The 25,264-nt window shown below is 33.5% G+C and overlaps 1 protein-coding gene across 1 annotated transcript in view; it reads left to right on the top strand.

Moving 5' to 3' along the window:
- The window catches only part of LOC108723504 (homeobox protein abdominal-A homolog), a 26,025-nt gene extending 768 nt beyond the window's left edge, over positions 1-25,257 (top strand). Inside the window, exons 2-4 of the mRNA XM_018449323.1 lie at positions 3-96; positions 4,267-4,299; positions 24,857-25,257. Of these exons, the coding sequence (XP_018304825.1) occupies positions 3-96; positions 4,267-4,299; positions 24,857-25,257 (528 nt within the window). The remainder of the gene's footprint in view (positions 1-2; positions 97-4,266; positions 4,300-24,856) is intronic.
- Positions 25,258-25,264: the final 7 nt, after the last annotated feature.

Raw genomic sequence — 25,264 nt, 5'->3', positions numbered from 1 at the left:
CGGCTGTTGTCGATCCTTTGACGTCCTGCCAACAACCCACCACAGGTCAACCTGGGATCTCGGATATACCCCGGTATCCATGGATGTCTATTACCGGTGAGTCTTTCATGGGTGTCGAATTTGCCATTTTTTACGTTCCTTTACCTTTTTATTGTTCCTCACTACTGTTGAGCGACGGTGCACGTGAACGATGCAACGCATCATGACGAGAATCATGCTTTTATTGTCACATTTTCTTATTTTGTTACGGATTATAAAATGGCTTTTAAAGATAGATTTATAAAAAAATCATGCTTTATAAAATATGATTTAGATACTTTTAAATCTAATTAGATTGGTTCTTTGCGCCCGAATATCTCTTTACAGTCATGTTATTAAACAGAGAATTGCCATAACCGCATAAATCTAAATGTAATTGTTATGTTTAATTCATATCTTATTAATAAATGTTTATTTTTATTAATTATTTAAATGTGAAAGTGACGTACATCTATTTCTACATCTTGATAATATACATATAGATTGAATGTGGTCATATATTTTTTTATATGGCATGATTAAGAGAAAAAGTACATGAAGAATGATTGCATGAAACTTTCAGCATGATATCAATAAGAAATATTAAATTTATTTCTGGTAATTTTAATTGAATAATATAAAAAATTAATGAAGAAATAGGGGAACAATTAAAAACATTATATAAATTATTATTATTAAGTTACTATCATTTATTATATAAATATATAGTAATATTAATATATAAATTATTTAGTTTTAATTTATATGAAATTACATTGCAGGACATGAAAAAGATAGGATACGTAATTATCGATTAATTATTTCTATTTTTACTTTAAATCTATTCGATAGGGATTGAATTTTTAATGCGTTTTTCTTATTTCTCAAATTACAAATTGTATAAAATATAAATATTTCATACTAAAAATATAAATATTTTGCAATAATAAGATTGAAAGACCGCTTATGTTAAATACATTACTTTAAACTAAGAAGCGCCACTAACGTTAAGATGTTGAACTATTCTAAATTCATTTTAAATGAATTAATTTCAGAAATTATAATTTACCGATATGGATCCGACCGATATGGTTGTCGGACTTTCAACACAATCACAAATCTGAAATATTAATAATCCCTCCAAATTTCCCAACTTAAAAACTGTAATAAACTTATTGCATAAATATTTTATATTTATTTACACAGTTTACTTTGATGATGAATCGAGGACATAGAGGCAATTCATTTTTAACTTACTTGTGTGTAAAGTATACAAGCTTTATTATAATTATGTTGAGAGCGTTTATCTGGATAATGGTTTGATTATATAAACATTGTAGGCATGAATATATAAATATAGTATGCTTTTCTGAAAAAGCTGTATGTATTAATATTGTGTACTATTTTTTTTCTTTACACGTATTTTGAATTAAGATTAATGATATTAGAGAATTATATTCCATTCTATATCAGCTGTTTTATAATTTTACACGTATTAGAAATACATATATATAATTTTTCTGAAATTGCTGCTTTTCAAGAGCATATTCTATGTTTGTAAAAAAATGCAAAAGGGTGTTTATGAATATAGAACTAGCTTTCCTTAATATTAATATAGAAAATATTAATATAAGAGAGTAAAGAAATCTTCTCATTTCTAATATCCACTATTTTGAGATTACGTGAAACCAGTTTTGTGGCGTATTGTAATTGCAAATGTAGCAGCGCTGACGAAAATAATTTGCATTGTAATTTGAAATGTAACAGCAATCTTCGAAGAAAACATGAACGTAACATCAACATAAAGAATGCACTATACATTGTTGGATTAGAGTCCCTGTTAGAAGCGCTGTTGTTACCACACGAAACTTGAAGTTATTCCGATGTCGTGCATAATACATCGTACGTGTGTCTTGCCGAGGAGAGTCTTTGTCTGCTGAGAGGTGTTAGCTAGGACAAAGCACCGACGGTATTTATCGTTTATATTTGCAGGGAACAACGCAGCGCGCGGCTATATACGGGCCAGTCTGTTGTCGCGTTCTTGACGCTGACTGGCTGACGCGAAAACTGCACATTTTTGCAGTAACGTAAAACGGCACGTTTAGTTGCTTTTTTCACGTTTGATATTATTGTTACATTGTACCACCGGTACGCAAAATAACTCCAACAAGTATGAAAAGAGGGACCTCGTTTACTTCGTTGGAAGTGCAGTAGAAACCGCGAATCGACGCTTGTTGATTCGCGGTTTCCTTTATGCACGAATGTTAGATTTATCATGCTAGGTACTTTGTTGAGACTTTAGGTGTAAACTCCAGTTACAATAATCACCAATATTTGTCACATCCAGATACACAACACCGACTTGAAATTCACTCGATAAACGAATTTAACGCGTACTACTTTTTTAAGCCAGTTCTAAATTATTTACCACGTATTTACAATAAAGTTTCTCTGGGTTGGTTGCACACACACTCTCTCTCTCTCTCTCTCGCTCGCGTTTATACCAATGTACATACTTGCGTTAGCATATAGTAATATAATACAAGGCATACACCCGCAAAGGGCGAAGGATCGCGGAATATATTGCGATTAAGTTGTAATCTTTGAATATGCAAATTATTTTCCGAAGCCCGTTTCCCTATCAACACGTTATAATAATACTTGACGTTAACGCGTTAACTTTCCATTTTGCCAACTCGTGAGGTCCTGTATTATGCCCGCCGCGAATCATGATCGTGCCTCGTGTAATTTCTAATGCATAGCGATAGCGTTGATTAGAGTGACATGATTCAATTTCATATACTTTACCGCTTATTATTGTCACGCGTCTCTGTAAAAAATAAATGACGATCAAATTGGCTACTGGTCATCGATCTTTAATATTACCTCCTGTGTTTACGTGGACGTTATCTAGGAAGCTAAATCGCTTTCATAGATTATACAGCGACTATCTCTTTAGGATATATAATTAATTTTCTCATGACTTCCAAGATAATCTAATTTCACGTTCTGGTTATTTTAATGTGTTGTTGTTGTTGTTTCATTCAATTTTACAATGCTAGTTATATTATCAATTGATATCTTATTGATATCTAATGCTGTCACATCATATTTAAGATTTTTCTAATATTTATAGCATTATCTTTTACTTTGATAATGTTTTTACATTTTGCATTTTCTAAATAAACAACAAATCAATATGATATTATTTTTCTTCTGTGTCAAATATAGTTTTAAATTTTATTTATCCTTATTCTCTTTTACACTTGATATATTTCTAATCTCTCTAAAGGGTTTACAGTTTTTCGAACACTCTTACTGTCGTATGTCTATTCATGCGTCAATATGTTCCTTATCTATTTTATGAGTATGTAAGAATAGTTTTATGTCTCTTGTGAAGAGAGGTGAATGATTCAGCCGACATATAGCGTGACAATTTCAGTTTCGTGAGGCTTGAATCAAAATCACATTAACAATTCATAAGTCTATATTTTTTCTATGCAATAATCAATATTATTTTGAATATCGAAACTTATTGAATATTAATTTAATTGTGTATAACGGGACGTATGCGCATTACATTTTTATATTAATTTTTATATTAATTCTTATATTATAAAATAATAATACGTAGTAATAACTTATTATTAACATATATAGTCATTCCAGATTATTATATACATTTGTTCATAGTCCATACGTCAATCGTGTAAATTTAGCTGATTTGAATATACATCACAACACTTATCTTGACAGAGATTTTTTTTTATATTTTAATTTTTAATTTAGAAGTATCAACAGGAACTTCAAAGATTCTTGCAAATTATTAATATCGAATTAATTTATCTACTAGCTAATCTTTGATGTATCCGATCGCTCGACGTCGTTTGTTTAATTAATATTTTTCTTTAACCAAGATTGTATGAGTTGTATAGTGTTTCGTTTTGTTTCCTTATTATTTTAATGTTTTGCATTGACGTGCAATTTTTAATATTAGTATGCATTTGAATCGTACCTTGCGAATTTATTATAATACGCTTAAGGAATCATGCTCTGTGTCATGTTATAAGCTTATCTCAATTGCATATGTAGTTTTATAGCTTCAAACTGCGCATGAATCTGATTTCTATTATTTCACTTGATATCACAGAAAGAGGGCAAAGATGTGTGTGTATATAATTACCAAAGTACGCACGCGCGTTCGACAGTTTTGTACGGATATTCTAATAAAATTCTTTTATTTTCCAGATTGGATGAGTCCATTTGACAGAGTGGTTTGCGGTGAGTACGAATTACTGCTGTTAATTGGAATGCTTTTATATTATTATCGCCATTATTTGCATTGCATATAAATATATATTTTTATACATATATGTATTATTTGCATTATATGCATATACTTATATAATATATTCCATATTTCTGTGAATACTTTAAAACTTTTTCTTTGGGAAAGTTAATTTAATTTTAAATGTGGTAAACAATGTTATATTAATGATTAACAAACTGCACATTAAGTGATTATGTTTATATTAATTATGAAAAATAGATAATCTCTTTGAGAGATTGAAGAAAAAAGTGATCTATTTTACATTACACATAAAATATTAAATAGATGATAACCGCGAAAGACAAATTAATGTGAGATCTTACGTATCTCGAGATCTTAAAAAAAGCTAAAGATGAGAATGCGAGGAAATGACTTTTCTCAAATATAAAGTTACGCTCCATATGCTAGTCACATTTCTCTCTTCAGTTCAATATATAAAGAAGAGGTACTTATAGTTGTATGGAACATTATAGCTGTTTTCTTTTTCCTGAAAGCCATGACTTGTCCTTTTCTTACGTTTCAACATTGACATTATCCAGATTCATCACGTATTGTATTTTCAAAATTAAAAATACAAATAGTGTTTCCTTCCGTTTGATTATTCAATTATGATGCTGTCGTTCAGTCGTAGGTTTAATGAATGGTTAATCATCAGTCTACGATAAAAAAATGATGTAATCTCAAGCGTGTCGAGGTGTCAAGGTCATCATTCGGATCATTTACGTGAATTGCGGCGCTACCGGGCAGCACACGCTAAGTTCTTACCCTATTCATTTATGTTAGTTGCGCATGCAAGAAGGACATGTATATGGGTAACTACACCTGTCGTCACTATGATAATGTTAGCCGCGAATAATCTCCATGACTATCTTTTATACAGCCACTTACGAGCCCACAATAGCGCAATAAATACCGATTAGATAAAATTAAAACTTTAACCGACGGCTTTTATCGCGATGGTTTGTTTACATCAGGCGGATCATAATTTCAAATAGGCATTGGCGATCACTGTACTGAAGTCTCCAACTGTGCAGAGGGAATGCTTACTCCGGTAGGAAATTACATTCCGATATATTCAAACAGAATATATCTATTTCTGCTTATATGTTATTGGTCGATAAATTAGAATATCCCTTCGCCGTTATACATTTAGCTGTTTTTTACTAATCATATGCTTTAGCAATCTATATATTTCAAATTATACCATTATAATCAAATCGAAACTGTAATATTTTATTAAAATCAATTAACAAATTCATTATATTGTATTTTAAATTAATAATTATTACCGAATAAAATATAATGCGAAATAATATATTCTCAAGCGATTAAATAATAATATATGCAAATAGAGAGAGAGCAATAAATTAAAATGGCATATTAAAAATTAAAGCCATATGTTAGCAGATATTATAAATTAATTAAGCTATTTCAACTAACACAAAGACGTGAATAACATTTTTTTTTAAAGGGAAGTAATTCACTTAGATGCGGACATATTTCTAGATTCTACAATTCCCCCTTAAAAGATTAAATTAGTTTTCTAATTTTAATTAACTTTAGTTAAATTTTATTATTGTCGTAACGCATAGATATTTCGTCTCCTACACGAGAAGAAAAAATTTACGAAATAATATATAAATGCAACACTTTGTAATACTGTTATATTTATCGCATTTATTTTAAATTCAATTCATGTGCTCGTAAAGCCTCTATTTTTACTCACAGTCTTATTCTTCGTTGTTTTCATTGATTCAGTATATGGTTAATACATGTGAATGTGCTATGCTCTGAGATTTAGAATCAGTTTTTTTGAACTTGTCCTTCGGGGTTGTCCATGCATCTCATTAAAATTTGTAATGTTCGAAGATATATATAAAGTATCCTGTTGTAAAGAAAAGAATGAGAGACAAACAAATTTGTCTTATTTATTATTCAGTATTATATTTCTCGAAAAGTAAAATCGCATAAAAACTTTATTTTATTTTTATTTGTTTTTCATAAGAAATTATTTCCCCGCCAATTATTTTATAATGTATTGAATATTATGTGATAGATTTAATTATAATATAATTCGCGTTTCTTTCATACGGTGCGCATGAATTACAAATACAATACCGTAATACGTATATTTTTAAATACCGTTATACTATAACTGAGAAGAGATGATCAGACATGATTGCAGCTTTTTTTTATTCGTATTAATAACGTGTCGCGGATACAATTAAATGACTTTCATTTGTAACCGATACAAGATCTTTTCGAGAACCACGATTAGTTTGCGTTTGAGAACGAAATTCCAGGATCACGAAAATTTTTGGGAATGTTGTTCACGTTCAGCTGAAATTAAAATTACACCGGCTAACGTGACGGTGAATGTGGTAACCAAGCGGAATTGTTAGCGTGGACGACCTACGAATTTCTAATCTGTCTCTAATATACGCGAACATATTCTGACATTGGGGGTTCAGAGGCCTGCAAATGTCTAGCTGGATTACGGTGTGTACATGGGGACTAGCAGGAGATAATGTATAATTTATAATCAGGCCGATCCGCCGACAACGGTGCACCACTCTACGGGTAGAGTCCACTGCCCCAAAAGCCGCCAACCCCTCATTAGCATTCGATGATGGCTGCCGCGTCCTGCAGCGTCGGTATTATCCCATTTCATCGCCCCCGCCTCCCCTACCTGGACCTCTCTTCGTATTCTCCCGCCTCTGATCTCGTCGGTTCTCCCCGTCTCTCACACGTAAACGTTTCCTCCCTCGCCTTAGTCGCATCAGCAGGTATTCAGCATTGACTAGAAAAAGAATAGTCTCCATCGAACTTTTATCCAGCAAATTTCATCCGGAATTCTGTTTTATGCTGCGATCCGTGCTGCACACTTTTCACTTTTCTATTTTACTCATCACCTTCTCTATATGCCATTAATATCTATACGCTTTTTGCCAAACATCAAACTCTGCGCGGAACGTTGCTGCGGGAAAGTCTAGCTGTAGGAGAACATTAGTATTTTGAGGCGAGCAAAATTGGAGGTTGAGTACAAAACTAGTCGTAAAAACTAGACATTGGGGGACGCAGTCGATCGAAAAATTGAAGAGCGCGGGGGGAGACAACGATCGAAATTTTTATATTCGTCGATACGGCGTGACCGCTTTTGACATTTACCGAGGGAAGCCAGGTTTTCAGAGACAGGTCAGGATCGTGTTGTCACAGAGATTATTGAAACTGCAGTTTTATGGGCCTTAAAAGCAATTTAATTGCCGTTATATAAGTGTTTATACGCTGCCAGGTTTGGCCTCCGCCTGCGCCACCCCAAACGTTTATTTTATGGTCACACGGCGGCGCGTACCCCGTTATGTCGCGTGCCGAAGCCATCACACCAGTCAAATCCTCAGGCAGGTCAGTCGATTCTAAATATTGGTGTACATTTATGCGATGGCTGTCCTAAAACGATATCTTACAATGTCAGGTATTTGGAATCGGCTCATCGAGGATTAGACTGATACTTAACTTTAGAAAGGGAAGAAATTTACACCTTTGTTTACACTTTCACATTTTCTTTTGAAGGGATAACTTTAATATTACTTAATATATATTGGCGGATCAATATAACATTATGATAAAAAATACACATTATTATGCATGACATAAAAATATTGCAAAAGTTATATCTTTTGGAAATATTTCTTAAAAACGTTTTATTGTAAAAGAACTAAAACAGAATACTAAAATTTCACATTTAAAAATTTTTTATTTTTTATGATTATATACATTTATATTTAAATATATATTTTTTTTTATTTATTTGCGATGCCTATCGCAATTTTTAAAAAAATTTAAATTTTTAATATTTACTTTCGCTATCTGCACTATGATACTGGATACAGAATTCAACATATTCTTTTTTATTGTCGTTTCGAATCTAAACATTATGTGACATTTCCTTTTTTATTTCCTTTTTGTAACTTTAACTCTTTCCAGAAATACTACTTTTTCACGCTCGGACATTTACTAAACCCTTTGTCGTGCGTATTGCGTATTTTTTCTCATTATCGTAAAGGCAATAAGTTTTCCCCGATCCACAGAAAGAGAAAAGCGAGACTGACGCAAGAATCAAAGATTTTTTTTCGACGTGTGTAAATCACGATGTTGTTTCGTGCTGAGTCAAGTGAAAGCAAAGGCTTTGACAATCGTATTTTACACGAAAATCAACCATATCACGTTTATAATAAAGAACGTCACGCATATTTTTAGCCCTTTTCCATTGATGTGTTTAGTTCTTGAACTTTTATGCTGGAATTGATTTAAATTGGCGCTATGTATAAGTAACTAAATTAGATTTTAAATAATCAACTTCAAGTTGATTATTTTGAATAGGCGCACATTTATAACTTCTTGTCTTTCTTATTTTAAGTAATCGTTCACATATGATTTTAAAACTGCGTAAATAATGTTTAATATTAATCTAAATATGAAATAAATGAGATCGTAATTCAATATAGAGAAAAAACCTTAATAATTGTTTTATATAATAATGGATGCATAATTCATTTTATCTATTACTATTCACGTAAATCTGTAATCAAGGCTACCGATGTATGTACAGAGATATATCATCGCTTAGTTTTCTTGCTGCAATGGATAGTTTTTATTTATGTCACGTGAACTTTATTACATAGACGTGTTCGACATTTAAAATGTTTAAAGTCTCAGGATTACATTTTATCTTCTATGACTATATGTACAAACGACAAGAAATGCTTGCTGTATTCGAAGATAAACGTTTATCCTTCATGTGAAAGTTAAATTCCAATAAAATATACATGCGGATTATAAAGGATATTGTATTCGTATATGCCTTTGTTTCCTCCGGCGGCGCGCAATCTCTTTCGCAGGGATATGATCTTATTTAACTTTATATTTAATTTTAATAGTATCCAGCTTTTTCACTGACAGAGCTGATGCGCACTCAGTGCACTTTAAAGCCGTTGTATATGTAAAGATGTATCTTTAATAAAAATATAGAAACGAATTAATCCTCGGAATCCTCAATGCATTTTATTGTGCTATTTGATAAACATATATATACATTGGGTATTTTATTAGATGTAATATCTCACTTTTACATTCAGATTAGGTTAATGTACAACAGCTTTAATGTGCAATGAATGCGTACCAGCTGTGCCAGTGAAAAACGCTATTAAGTAAATGGATTATTTAAAAACTATTTGATGTCATAGGTGTGTATCATGGCGAATTCGATTGGAAGCACTAGTGCGGACTGGTGCATATTAAAGCCGTTGTACATTGATTTAATTTGAGTATAAAAGTGGAATGCAAATATTTCGAATTATAAAATACGTATTTTACCTAATAATACAATAAAATGAGTATTTCAGGATTTAATCAATTTCTATATTTATGTATAAATATATCTTTACGTTATTTTATGTATGACGACTTTAATGTGCACCAATGCGCACTGAGTGCGTTCAATCGAATTCATTATTAGATATTAAATTATCCAATTCACTTTTTATTTATTGATTCTTTGATAGATTTGGAGACTTAGTCGTTTCCCTAGCAAAGACATCAAATGATCATCAAATTACGAACGATTGCAAATAAAAACTTTTTTGTAAAAAATAAATTTTGAAAATATAAATAAATAGTCAAACCTTATTTTCTGTTTAATTTTAAATGGATTTATAATTTGAATTAAAATTTAAAAATTGGTATTGAAAATATAAAACTTGCAATAAACGATGAGCTTTTTTGTCGTTAAGAAAAAGATGATTTTAAATTGAACAAAGAAAACAAAATAAAATGATTAAATTTAGGATATCCTATATATTATGCTGTAGGCGTTCGCGATTACCATTTATAATTTCAAAAATCGAGATTTGTGCGACCATACTGTGTGAGGATATTGCTCGATACATCACGTTGCTATGATAATCATTTGAAAGTAGAAAAATTTATGAGAAAAACAATCTCTGTTTCTCGTAAGTTACGATGAGTATGTTCATCTGCATTAATCCGTACGTGAAATTGGAACTTTTGTGCCGTAGACTTTATAGCGCGCAAATATGTGCGAGTATAGAGAAGCGTCGAATATATTGCACTTTTTATATGAAGCTTTCACGTATCATTTTTAAATCCATGTGAATAATGTTCACAACTGGCTAGAAATTTTGTCAGTTTGCATTTGATATGTAATAAATACCTTTAACGACATTATTTAATAAGCATTTTCTAGAATACAAAAATTTTTCTTATATTTAGTATTTGTGATTAAAATGAAATAGAGTATACAATGTATACATATATACAGGACGTTTCAGAAATAGTTGGGCTAACATTAAGAGCATATTCCACTCATTGTAAGGATGAAAAAAATTATATAAACATGGGTTCGGAAATGTTTCCTTTCCAAGTTATAAACATTTCTTATTTACATTGTACGTATTTACATCGGACGACATGCCTCGCTTCGACGCTTTTGAATTGTACTTCTATTCACTTTCTAAAGTAAACAAAAAGTTATTAGATAGATCTATATGGAATTGGAATCAGTCTTTAAGTTTATATGACTTTTTTTCATCCTTACAATGAGTGGAATATGTTCTTAAAGTTTGGCCAACTATTTCTTAAACCCTGTATATATAATATATATAAATTTTTCTACATTTTATTGAAGTTTTAAAATGTTTATTTAGCAAAATGATATTTGCAATATGTTTTCATCTTCGCGATAACTCGAATTTATTAAAGTGATTTTACAGACTCATTTCCATACAAAGAGGCTATTAATAACTATGAATGTATTTGAATCGGTGAATACATTTTAGATCGTTATGCCAAAGTTGTATTTCTTTACAAGAGATTAATTTGTTCAATTATAAATCAAGTAGTAATAAAACAGGACTACAGTTTTTTATAACGTTTTCTTTTTTTAAATATACTAGTAACGTTTTCTTTTTTTAAATATATTTGTTTATACATTTATTGAAATTTTATAAAAATATACGTAAATAAAAAAATATATAAAAAGTATAAATTAAATGTGCAAAACTCATTTAAATGCAGAAGATTTTGATTTATTAATAAATAAGCTTAAAAAACATTTAATTTACATAATTTAAAAAAATAATAAATACAATTGAAAAGAATCGCAATTTTTCTGAATCGTCGATCAAAGAATGAACTATCGCTTTAATGGACTGTTATGGCGTCAAATGAAGTTCTAAATAATGATATCATTATCTTCTCGAATGTCGTTGTAATCTCATTAAATTATTTTAAACAAACAGTGTTCAATACATACTTATCGTCGACCTTTCGGCGATAAGTGTGCATTTACTCAGCAGTAGTCGCGTGAATTTGACCTAAAATTTTCACAAAGTTTCATACACGACAGCATATTAATAACGTGTTGCGATATTCAATACAAAGATTAAAACGACGTTGTTTCAATGCCATTACTTTCATCACTATCTTCGAAATATTCCATTATACGGGGAAGTGGGGAAACGCAGGATAAAAGAGTCGACATGTCTTAAAGATGTTTCATATTTTCGCGGGAAAGTCCACACGTGCTCGACGTTGGAGGAACGTCGTCTGCGTAGTTACGGAAATGTACGACGCTGACGTACGGAACGATCTTGTCCGGACGAGGAAACGTGCTCGACGATCTCCGAGCACGGCGTAAGCCGTACAGCTACATACCGGTGAGTTCTCCGCCGAGAGAGCGTGCTCTTCAGCTCCTTCGTGTCGCGCTGTCAAGCAATGGAGAACGGCCCCCTCGCAGGCGCTATCATAACAAAATGTGGCCGTTTGCATAACATGACGACGAGCAATTCGGAAAGATTTGACGGTGCGCGATGTAGACCTTTAGCCACGGATATTCAGGGGAAGGATCGGCGAGCTCGTAGACATAGGGATGGGGAAAAAGAGGGACTAGTGATTGGAGACAAGGGCGAAACTTAGTGATTCGATGGTAGGGTGACGCGTTTACAAAAGACTTTTGTGTAATCTATGCTACGAAATAGCCAATGGCGAATGATATACGAGTACGCCTTTCCTCTAATGTCACAGGCGCGACGTGATAATTGACAGAAATCGTTATCCGGAAATTTGCATTTTAATGTGCGATTACGTGCGTATGGTAAGTCGAACACTTGTTTATTGACCGTACTATTTATACAACGTATAATGGGATACTTTTGAGGGAGATTGTACGTTTCATCCGATAGGATAGAATTACTGTTACGAGGCGCTAGAGTTCAATCGTTCGTAAGACGATCCGTTACCCTAAGTATTAGGTTTGTAAATAAGTAATAGATTTGTATATAATCTATGCTTTGAGCTATTTACGCTCGTGAATGCGGGAATCATCTTCTGACATACCATGACAAAATGTTTCTTATAATTGCATTAGTTAGTTATCCGTAATTTTGCGATACAATTCCTACAAGGAAATGAATATGTCTCTTGCAATCATCAATCTCGACGTAAATCAATTACATTAATGAATAAATAAATATACATTGAAAAAATGCATGTAATTTTACATGGAAATTACATGTATATGACTGGGAAATTATCTAAATTACATAAATATGCTTGGAAATTTACTGGAAATTGTAAATTTCCAATCATATTTAGGCAATTTTCCAGTCATGAACATGTAATTTTCATGTAAAATTACATGCACTTTTTTCAGTGTATGCATTTGTTGCACTTTATTTTCCTTCTAGGATGCAAGTCTTCATTTTCCACGTAATTAAGTTTTTATTGAAAATAGCGATTATGCTTTTGATAAAATGGCAATACTTATATACGCTTGTATTTTTTAAAAAATTCCGTCGGTAGCAGTTTCCAGAGATTCCATGATAGGAGGAATAGTTGGAATAGTATCACAGAACGATTCGGTTTAGATATCATACGGAGTACTTCAGCATGCTGTTTCACAGTGCACCTTTGATATAGCTTATCACGTCTGTTATTTGCCGATAAAAACTAAAGAGACTCTATTTCCAGCTTCTTTCGTGTCAGTGCATATCTACCATTCCTTTTCATTCCTGCTTACCATCCCGCTTTGAAGTATACGTGTATTACATATCTATTTATTAATGTATGTATTGATATACACATACACATACATACACATCTGTTTTTATTTCCGCATTTATATACTTTCATTAATGATATATACTGTACGTTTTCTTTTGAATCTGCATCCGTATGCACGTGGTACGCCCATCTCGGGGTGATTCCCAAATATTGCAACGGGCATTCTACCTCCTTTCTACATTCGTGTACACATTCACACATTCGCGCACTGCTTTTCCATGTATAGAAGTTACTTCCATACCCTGTGCCGAGCCGGTGGCTGGCAAAAGAGAAGAAGAGGAAAGAGGAGATAGGGAGAGAGAACCGGAGGGTACGCTAGGCTATAACAGGAGCTAGAATCGTTACCAGTGCTAGGAATCGAGTGCGCATGTGCGAGGAATCTCCTTTGTTCGTGTGATATGTCCAAGCTGTAGCGGAGGGCCCATGAGGTAGCGACGAAGCGCGTTGAAAAATGAGAGAGTGCGTGCATCGAGCAGAAGAAACGCTCGATGCTCTTGAACGAGTTCTTTTATCTTACAGCTATTATTATACGTATATTTGTTTAGCGATGGTTTCATAGGCTATAAATTAGTCGTAGACTAAGCGTTCAATTTTGAATAAGCTAAATAAACTTCTATTTTATAAAAATCCTTAGTGAAGAAATTTGAAAGGTATACCATTGGAGATTATTAATCGAGATGGTATTAGCCAAAGATCGAATTTATTAGTTGCGATGCGAAATTCTTACTTTACAAAAATTATCATTAGTTACGCGTCTCGAGACAAACCACAAAGATGTACCTGTTATCATTTGATATGAATGTAAAGCTAAATACTTTCTATTAGCATAAAATCAGAACACACATTATTTCTATATTAAGTGCCTTGGATGCCTTGTACGTGATGTTTGTCTTAGTCTCAATAGAAGTATTATAAGCTATCAGACTCAATAAAGTCAAGGATTTCTGTTGCTGGTAGTTAATTCTATCCTAATAAAAGAGAAGGTCAGCGAGAAGTATTTGTTGATTGAGTTGTCATCGGTTAAAGCCATCAGCAACAAGTCTGGCATGATGTGTTAATAGATCTATCAAATTTAAATATGACAAAAATAACGTTTTTCATTAACCTTCAGGTTCTGCGTTAAAACACACAATTTGACAGCGATTTAATATGCGCTACTAATATCTTTGTTACTGTAAAGATTCCCTTGCAATTACTAAAAGAAAAAGAATATGTGGCTGTAGAAAGCAAATTCATCGTGACTTTTGAAAGTTAACCATCTCAGAGCTATAAAGTCCAAAATAACTGGAAAATTTGGATGGTTCTCGATATTTTACCAAGTATCCAGGTCGCATGATATCAGTAGAGATGGTTGGAAAAGGGTGAAAGAGGGTGCGTAACACCGGCTAATGTCGTAAAGCCGCAACGTGCTCTGATTAAACATTATGTGGATCTTAACGTTTCTCACTACGACGACACGTATATAAAGCCATATCCCTAGTGAGCAATATCGTTGCTCACAATTTAAGGTATAAACTTTTCGATTTATTGATATTTGCTTCGATAATAAATAATATATATCAAATTTTATTCACAATAACGTATATCTTGTTTAATGTTAACTTATATCAATAAAAAATTAATAGAATATAACATTCATAAAAAATTCTAAATTATTTTTTTCTCTGAGTTTTAATTTTTAGTTACTTTTAATGTACTTTAATGAAATAATATTAAATACAATTTGTACACTTACATATGTTAAACCTATTTAATTTTTTTCATCGAGTTGCGTACAATCAACTAAGTATGTGTATCTACTTTGCGTTTCAACTTTACTAATGAGTAATAACCCTCGACATCGCGCTGTCTTTTCAGACTTATTCCGTGTCTCGTTTTGTATCTTTCGGAAGCCATAGTAGCCCAACATCGGATGTTCTAAATTGCACGGGCACGACTTTTATTAGCGGAAAGAGACAACCGTGGCATTTGCATGTAATGGCATAGGGGGTGGATTGTAGTGAAGTGTGGTAGCACAGGGAGTGTCGGAAAATATGAGAATGGTCGGAAAGGGCGCTGCAGGGCGTGAGAGAGACAGAAAGAGAGGGAATGGTGGGGATGCAAAGGCCGTAATTAGAGTCTTAGGGGTTCTATGGGGGTAGCTGTTCACGCTGTTGCCCTGTCGGAGGCAGGAGTGGGGACCGTTAGTCAGAATATAGAGAGTAGCAAATTCCCTCCGTTATGAGCTTTAAGAGGGGAAAAATGTTTGCCAACGGTATTCTAATACTTTATTCTTTATTTTAAAATTAAAATTTAATCTTGTTTTGTATCGGTCCTCACCTTCCAGATGAGATTGCGTGTATTTCGAGTCTGGCGCTTTGCCAACAAGTTTATTTTTAATTCTACTGTTACCAACTGCTCTTAGAAATTCTTTGGTAAAGTAAATTAAATTAATATACGTATATATACACAGTGCAATTAATACGCGAGACATATTTAATCGAATAATAAAAATTACGCGATTGCATTAAATTTTTGAAACGCACACTATACACTTTATTTGAATAAATTTAGCAGCAATTTTACGAACACTTATATTAGCTGCGTGGTATTATCCACATACGAGGAATAAATAGTTACCGGGATTTCTTCGAGGTACGGATGAGTTAACGATTGTATAGAAGTTGTAGTGACATTTACACACCTCGTTCACGAGCACTCAATTATATTTACGTGCTATCTACATGCTCGTATTATATACGCGACGATACCTACATGTCATACGAAATTTAGCACTCTTAGTAATTTCATAATGGGACCAAAGATTAATCAAGAATTGTAGCATTAACCATTAACATAAATTTAAAAAAATATTAATATATTTTTTTACATTCTTGTGAAAAAAGAAGCTTACATGAATATTCTATTTGATTTATATACAGGGTGTTAGTTAAATATGTTGCCATACAACAGAGCGATTCTTTGGTTTATTTCAAGTAAAAAAGTCCATATAAACATGTGTCCTAAACGGCTTAGTTTCCGAAATAAAAAAATTTAAACGTGTAATAATAATCTGTTTATTTGAAAGAAATACAGCTTGAACTAGTCAAAAACTAGTCAAAAACAGAAAAACAAAAACAGGCTTCAGTTCTTCTGATGAAATAAAACAATTAGATGAATTGTTGAAAACGTATGTACAAGCTAACTGACCCGCAGCAACATCAAAACTGAAGTCTATTTTTGATTTTGTGACTTTGACTTTGACTTTGTCACTTTGTTTACGGTTGTGCGAATGGTAACTCACGTGAAGCAAGGCATATTTATGCAGGAAGATATCTCCAACGCAATTTACCGCTTCGTCAAACATTTGCGAACATTCATCTGTATTTCGGAAACTAACCCGTTTAGGACACATGTTTATATGGAATTTTTTATTTGAAACCAAAGAATCGCTCTGTTGAATATGGCAACATACTTAACTAACACCCTGTATATAACAATCTTATTCTATAAATTAAAGTAATAATTTAAAAAGAAACAAATACCGAGCGCGATGCATTAATTTTAAGCAGTTAAGATGTCCCCAACATTTTGTCAAGCTGTTTCGATTATTATTTGTCTCTATTTTCTCCGAATTTTTATGGGAAATATGCGAATTTGGTCTCTAGTTTCCAAGACAGTTTCTATGATATTAGCGCATGGCACGATCGTTCCAACTTCGGACTCTTTCTTATAAATTTTCCTCTCAAATTTACAATTTCGTGAAAGATTAGAGCTCTTATTGCCGTGGCGGCATAGTTAGCCGCCATGTAGATACAACTCTGCACACCGTGAAAGGCGCCGCCGCGCCATGCATCTGAGCTCTCATACTCGATCTTAGGGCGGGCAAGCCTCTGGGTATTCTCCGTGTGTATAGGTACGAGCACGAGCGCGTTGAGGTGTTTGCGTGTGGTAGATACGTGCCGGATAATGGGAGGCACCCTTATGGATGGCGTTTGGGTTCCACCGGGAACAATGGAGCGAACTTCTCCCTCTTACCATCCATCCTTGTCGGAATCCTTTATTGCCGCCCGGTATATATATATATATGTATATATACATGGATGCTATACCCTATATATATATATATATATGTATATATATCTGCTCTCGTCCTACCAAAAACACTCCCCTCAGTGTACCTGTATACTTCACACAGTCTCCAACTAGCTGTCCAACCAATCAGGATTTAAGTCTATTGCCGACCGTGACGGACGCTACGCGTGCGCGGGCACCTGTGTATCCAGCTTCCAGCCGCGATGGCTGGTGTTAGTATCATCTTTGTGGCTCAGGTCATTTTGCGTATATGAACGTTTATGTACTTTTTTTCATATGAATTTGACAAATTTGCTTAATAAAAAAACTTGTTCTTTTAGTAAAAATTTGTATACTAGTGATTGTTGATCGTAAATAATCTTTATTAAAGCTTAATAATTAATTTAAAAAGAAGTTTGTTAGGTTTTTTTGCTAAAACAGAAATTAATTTAATTCTGATTATTTGTGTTTATGGCACAATATTAATTGATTTGTAATTCTATTTATTGAGTTTAAATGTACAAAATAATTAATTATGATCAAATTTCTGATCCTTAGAGTAATAAGTTATTTTGAAAATTCTAAGTTAAGATTACTAAATATATACACTAGAGAGAAAAATGTACTAAATTTTAATAAATATTTATTCGAATAGTGCCAGTTGAATATTTACTAAATATAAACATATATTTATTTGGTACAAGAACTATTAATTTGATTTACCTATTATTATATTTTATTGAATAAATATTTATTTTTCGTAAATAAATGTTACTACGAGTATATTAGTACTATTCAAATAATTATTTATTAAAATTTTATACATTTTTTCTCAGTGTAGATACGTGCGTATTGAAAAAGTTTGCCATGTGCAACTTCATCGTAGAGTATTCTGGGGGACTCATATCCCGTTCTCCTCTATAGTGATAACTGGGGAAGCGATAAATCGCTTTCGCGGTGGTTAATGTCAGTGTCAGGTCGACCGCATCACAGCCACCGATCGGAGCACGAGGATACTCCAGTTTCTAAATCGGCGAAACTCTTCGGATTGTCTCGTCATATCAGTATATTAATGTATACATAATATACATATATATATATATATATGCGCGAATAGCGTAGAATTTTTTTTATAACTTAAAGAAACAAATTTTTGTAGTCTAGAATCGCAAGAAATATAATACAATTGATTTGACACACGACGTAGAATTTACAACAAAAATTATTTAATAAATAAATTAAATATTTTTCAAAAGTTTAAATTTAAATATTTTTATTAAATTTGAAATAATAAATAAAATAATTTTCATGAATATTTTATTTTAAGAAGAAGTTGAATTCTCGAAATTGAAATCTTTTAATTTTTTTAAATTAATTAATAATATATTATTTTTTATAAAAGCTTTTTTAAAAGCCGTTTTAAAGATCTGCATATATTTATTTTATGATTCTAATTGATTATGAATGACTCATTTTAATTAATTATGTGATATAAGTTTACTATTGCTTATTATTAAATTATATTCTCTCTTGACTCAAGTGTCTATGTGTACTTATATACAATTGTCATATATTTTAATTGTATTAGATGGGAGGTGAGGTCTTCCTAATTTATTGCAATTAGTCATATTACATAGGAAATTTACTATATATAGTGTAAGAAAACTATCACAAAAATTACTATTGCAAAAACAGTATTCGATAAGGTAGTGTAAAGATTTTAGGACTAAGAAGTGGCAGTCACTTCAAATAGACCGGACAGTCATTCATTCTGACTGGGACAAAATAGCTGGTAGAGACTGCTGCGCCGTAATAGCGGCAATAGGGCCAGGTCGTCGTAAATCTAAAGAGGCGATTAAATGTCAACCGCGCGCCTCGTGCGCGCCTCCATGCGATTTTGGTTCTTCTCGCTGAGCAACGACATGCGGTCGAAAACAATAACCCCTTTTTGACGTTTGCTTCGATCATTCGGTCTCCATTCATATACAAGAGAGAAATTATCAGAGAGAACGACCTTTATAATATTTATAAGAACTTTTCCTTATGTGAAAAAATTACATATTAAATTATATTGAAAATATTTATTTTGACGTATAAAGATACTTTTTGATTCAACATTTTTAATCCTTGCTTAGAAACATTATGACACGAATTAAATTATTTATATACGTTAAAAAACAACATATTTTTATTGAGATCGATTGATATAGCATTAAAAAAATGATATTTTAAAATGCAATTTCTCTTATTAATTTTATTAGCTCTTTCAATCGAACATAACTTCTTCATAATTTATACATAACATAATTTCTTGATAAGCTAATATAAAAAAAAGTAATGAATTAATATACCACACAACGTTTATTTGTATTTGGTTTTCCTATATTTATTTAAAGGTTTATATCATTTATAAATCAGAATAAAAAACGTTAGAATTTCTTTCATAACAAAATATAGATTTTTAATAGTTTTTCCAGGATGTTAAATGGAATAATTTGACGACAAAATTAATGGAGCAGAGATAAAATATTTCTTATATAATATAAGATCGACTAATTTGGTTCCGAGGTTGGTCTAGTTAGGGAATAATTGATATATTAGCGGTGGAAATGAATATTTCAAGTGGAAAAGCAGTGTATCATCGATACACTCGAATAAGTAATATCTTGGCTACGATCTACAATACATTCAAATTGTAAAATTACCAATTACAAGTATCGAAGCTAGTATAATCAAAACGCGTTTTATTTAAATTGGTCTTTAAATTAGAATAGATTTAATCGGGGCCTCTTTCGTGTACCGCTTACAATAATTACCTGCGAACAGCAGCTCTCATAAAATTTACATAGCGCACTTCCCGCGATGGTATCGAATACGTACTGGCTGTCTGGCAATAAGCATCGAGGATACTACCTTTTCCGAAGCTGCATTGCAGAAAAACCCCACGTTATCGGTTACGGAATAGAAATTATAACATAGTCTGCGAATTCTCCGCGTAACATTTCGCGAATGTTCACGCGAATTTTCCCAGTCTTTCGATCGTCCAGATTCCAGCTATTTCAAATTTTTCACGCGATATGTCGCCGATAAATGCGACTATCGGCAACAACATCGCTAGAACTCACAAATCGGGCGCAGGGAGGTGTGGTTTAATGAATGTCAGATAGAACAACGGTTTATCTACCGTTTGGTATATAGCTGAATAATCGGCGGCCTTGAAATACAGTCTAACCGGATACCTGGCGACTGGGCGAGACATGGGTAAGAAAAGTGCGAGGATTAGCCGTATAAATCGCACCCGAAGCTGGAATCGCAACGGAATGGACGACGGAGTTATTGTAAGTATTTTTCTTCCTTGGCACTTCCCATTCCTCTCGTTCCTTTACATATCTCATCCACTCTCCTTATCTTCTCTCTCTCTCTCTCTCTCTCTCTCTCGGTCATTTCTTTTACATTCCACCTCTATTCCCTTCCCTTTCTTTAACATGCCTCCTATCCGGTCCTCTCCAACTCTATCGTTCTGGCAGAGGCTGCAGTGACTCGAGACGGCGATCAAGCGAGTCGTGGGTCGTGGCTATGTCGTATCTCCTCTCTCGTCCCTCTACTCCTTTCCCCCGCCCGTTCTCCTTCATCTGGCAAACTATCTACATTTTTCACCGGCTCGAGATTTTATTTGCCCGCAGCGCCGCGAAATTAAGCCGTTTTGAGATATTTATGAATGGATCGCTGAGGGGCTCACGCATGGTCCCTCCGGCGGTCGAACAAAGAGGGGTTAGGCCGTAATGCGACATATCTAGACGCGAGGGTTCGCGATTTGCAGGTACTGTCAAGACTAGACAGTGCTGGCAATATCGCAGAATCTGTCTAACACTTTTTCGACGTACTATCATCATGTTACATTTGCTCAATTTTTTTGTATTGTGGTAATAATAGATAGTCTAGAGGCTAGTTAATTTTCAGATGGGTTCCAGATGACACTTCAGAGTGTTCTAGTGGTAGTGCATGACTCATTAATAAGTTAGATATCCGTCCTTAGCTCGTACTTGATGCTTCGATCGAAAGAATACAGCTACAGTGTTAAGCTTTAATGATACTGGCTTATTTACATAGTGATGACAATATTGATCGTACTAAATGAGTTGCTTCATAAACGCGAAAGCATCTGGGGGCATCTGACAATATCGAATGGACACTGCTTAAATTTAATAGATTTAAGAACATAAGTTGCTGATAGATTATTTATAAGATAAAAGTCAATAATTACATCTTATCAATTCATTTAACTTGTCTAATGGAACAACATCAAAAAGATTTGATGAAATATAAATGTTTGTTACTTTTTAAAACAAAATAAGGAATAATTCTTTAGGTATCTATATAAAAAATAGTATAGGTCAATTTTTTTTATCAAATCTGGGTTTGTAGTGGTACAGACTGTCGAACATAGTCCGACAACTTCCACAATATCCACGATTGTTCTCCAAGCCCTGAGCTGCATGCTAAAGCAGATATTAAACTTAGTATATGACCGTAATTAGACACAGGCCTGTGCCATTCATAATGGCGTATTTCTGTGCGCGCATCCCATCGCCCTTCTGTAGAGTGGTAATGGATCGCTGACAATTGACTATAATTTATTTGTCTCCGAATCATTTACGACAGAACTCTAATTAATACTTTGCGGGGTTCTAGAGATAAGCGATATCAATCTTTTATCCCATGCATGAATTTCTATTTTTTTACAGTAATTTCAACATAAAAAGAAGCATTGACCGTTTTATATGTTTATATACGTAAAGAAAATTATTAATTGCATTAATTATCGTTTACATTATGTTCTTTAAAAATGTTTTGCATTTTTATTTTAGAAAAGTGACTTTTTATTTTTATCAAATGTCTTATTTTATGCTTCTGGTAAGCCTCCACCTCAGCGCGCAACTTTATTCTCGTTGGATAATTCTGGCACAGCGGCATTAGTTTTCCCTATCGAAATTATTAATAATACTCGCACGCTAGCACTTCGCCGATAGGCCATATTTATGGCGAATGGAGTGGGCGCAATCAAGTTCACCCGTCTTCCAAGATCGACGGGCCCTCCTAGAGTCGGTGGAGAGGATGCAACCAAGAGTTTTCTGGTTGCTGTGCTAGGCTTGCTCCTGCGTGATATGCCGCCAGGAGGATGGAATGGTCTCCCCTCTGGGTTGCCAAGGTAACCTATGTCCCACCCTTCGGGCTTCGGTAACCACCCCGTGGCTGCCACGAACGTACGTGTGCCAAACTGAACGCACACGACCGCGCTAAAAACGGTGTTGATTCGCACCAATACAGACACAGCTGGTCCTACCACACGCACATAAAAAGCGGAATTCGTGAGTGTGGTCGCTGATTCAGGTACACGCGTACACCGCCGCGAGCTTGTGGACCGCATTGGCGAGAACGGCCATGCTGAATTCAATATCAGCATTCTCTGCATTCTCCGAGAGTTTTCTGCTCGCGCGGTCCAGAGCGATACGTATTTGATGGGTCATCCTGCATCGAGAATTGCGCACGTGCGTGTCATTCGAGCTCCCGATCGCTATATAGCACGAGTATCATTACATGACGAAAGAAAATACGGTGCCTCGCTTAAATCTGTCATAGGGTAATATCCCCTTTGCTATTTGTTAATCCAATTTCTCGACATGCTATTCCGTAAGATGTAAGCAAATCACGGCTACATGGCTATTACTATAACTTGAGTGTAAATTGCGATCGCTTACTAAGCCTTATAAATAGCATTACTGTCTTGTACGAAATATGATTATGCTTTAGTTTTATTTATTTATATGAAAATGAATGTATAATGTTTCAAGTAGTATTTACATTCTTCTCGATTACAATCCAGCAAGTTCAGGACTAACGATTATCAAAATGTAATTACATATCATTTTTTCACGGTTCTTTAATTTCCGACAGTAAAATCTTGCTCATTAAATCGCAGTTTCGATTAAAAAATCTCTATTTTATATGGTTATTAAATAAAAACTAAAATGCTTTTATTTATATTTGTACATATATATTTTTACATACATATACATGTATGCTATTTTCAATGCATCTGTGGCTAATTATTATAACTACATCTCTTTGATTTTCAACCAATATAATAATTAATTTTCTCACTTTTTATTGTCTTGATACAATCTTCGTACTCTCGTAAAATAATCGGAAAAAAAATCTCGCTATCTTTTATTGGTCAGTAGCACGCATTTGCTTCATCTTGAAGCAATAATATAGCCACTCAGCGTCGCTCCGCGAATGATGGTATTATGGCTGTCCACTCTTTGCACACTAAAGAACCGGTTTCTTAGCGATCTTCAGAAAAGAGATGCGCCTCGCTCGTGGCGACAACTGAAAGTGAAGTTACCTTTGAATTGATTATGAAAATATATTCGAAATTCAGCAATGACATTACAGTGTTAAGAGACCATTTATATGTAACTATTACAGTTAAATTTGCCTCACGAGCTTTTATTTATAATTCCCTGATTATTTTACATTTGATTTTAATTATTATTACTATCATTTAATTATAGCCAACTCGTGCTGTCATAGAAACTGTTTCCAAATAAATCCCGTAACGTAGCACAAACTTTTTTTTACCTGTTCGTCGACTTTTTTACCTGTTTCGATTCGTATCTTTGAAACCCGTAAAAAATTTAAAGTCGCCTGTATCTTTGTTTATGACATAAATTCTTGGAGAAAGTTAAACGAGTGAAGTAGCACTAGAAAGGGTTCATTGTAACTTTCGTGAGAGCTTCCTGGGAACTTTCTATTTTTATTCATCCTTTGTTACATGTTTTAACCCTCGCAATAAGCGGCAGGTTAAAAGAACATTTTTTTCTTTTTGGAGAGAGAGAAAGTGAGGAGAGAGTTAAGATTTGTGATGGGGTGTGAAGAGCACCTGAGATTATTAGTCAAAAACAAGAAAGAGAATATCCTTACTTGAAATTATTATTGTTGATGAGATCACGCTTCATAAAAAAATTAATAAAAGAATTGATCAAAGATATCTATGGTACAATTCTTTATTACAGAAATATATGGAATATATATATTTATATTGTCTTCTTTTAATATATATTTGTATTTTTTGATTTATATTAACATGTTTTATTATTTTAAAAATACGAAAAAAGAGCTTTTAGATTAAAAATAATTTTGAACATTTTTTAATTTTAAATAAATTTGTTGCACATTAAGATTACAATTTATCTAAGAAGAGGAGTCTAGAGACTATCGAGTGGTCTCAAAAATTAGATTTCTTAACATTTTCAGGTCCGAATGGCTGTCCGAGGCGCAGAGGTCGGCAAACATACACCCGGTTCCAAACGTTGGAATTAGAAAAAGAATTTCACTTTAATCACTATCTGACGCGACGACGACGAATAGAGATCGCGCATGCACTCTGCCTGACGGAACGACAGATCAAGATCTGGTTCCAGAATCGGCGAATGAAACTGAAAAAGGAGTTGAGGGCAGTCAAAGAGATCAACGAACAAGCCAGACGCGAGCGTGAGGAGCAAGATATGATGAAGAAACAGCAGGCGGAGAAACAGGCCAAGATACAGCAGGAGCAGCAGAGCGCCGCTCTTCAGCATCAGCAGCAACATCACGTAAGCGGCCTGGAAAAAACGCAAAGCGATCTTCTGAAAGCAGTCAGTAAGGTACCCACATAGGATACCT

Source organism: Mycetomoellerius zeteki, unplaced genomic scaffold (genome assembly GCF_001594055.1).
Source record: "Mycetomoellerius zeteki isolate Tzet28-1 unplaced genomic scaffold, Tzet1.0 scaffold243, whole genome shotgun sequence".
Classification (NCBI taxonomy): Eukaryota; Metazoa; Arthropoda; class Insecta; order Hymenoptera; family Formicidae; genus Mycetomoellerius; species Mycetomoellerius zeteki.
Note: the sequence above shows the minus strand (reverse complement) of the source record. Positions and strands in the feature narration are given on the sequence as shown.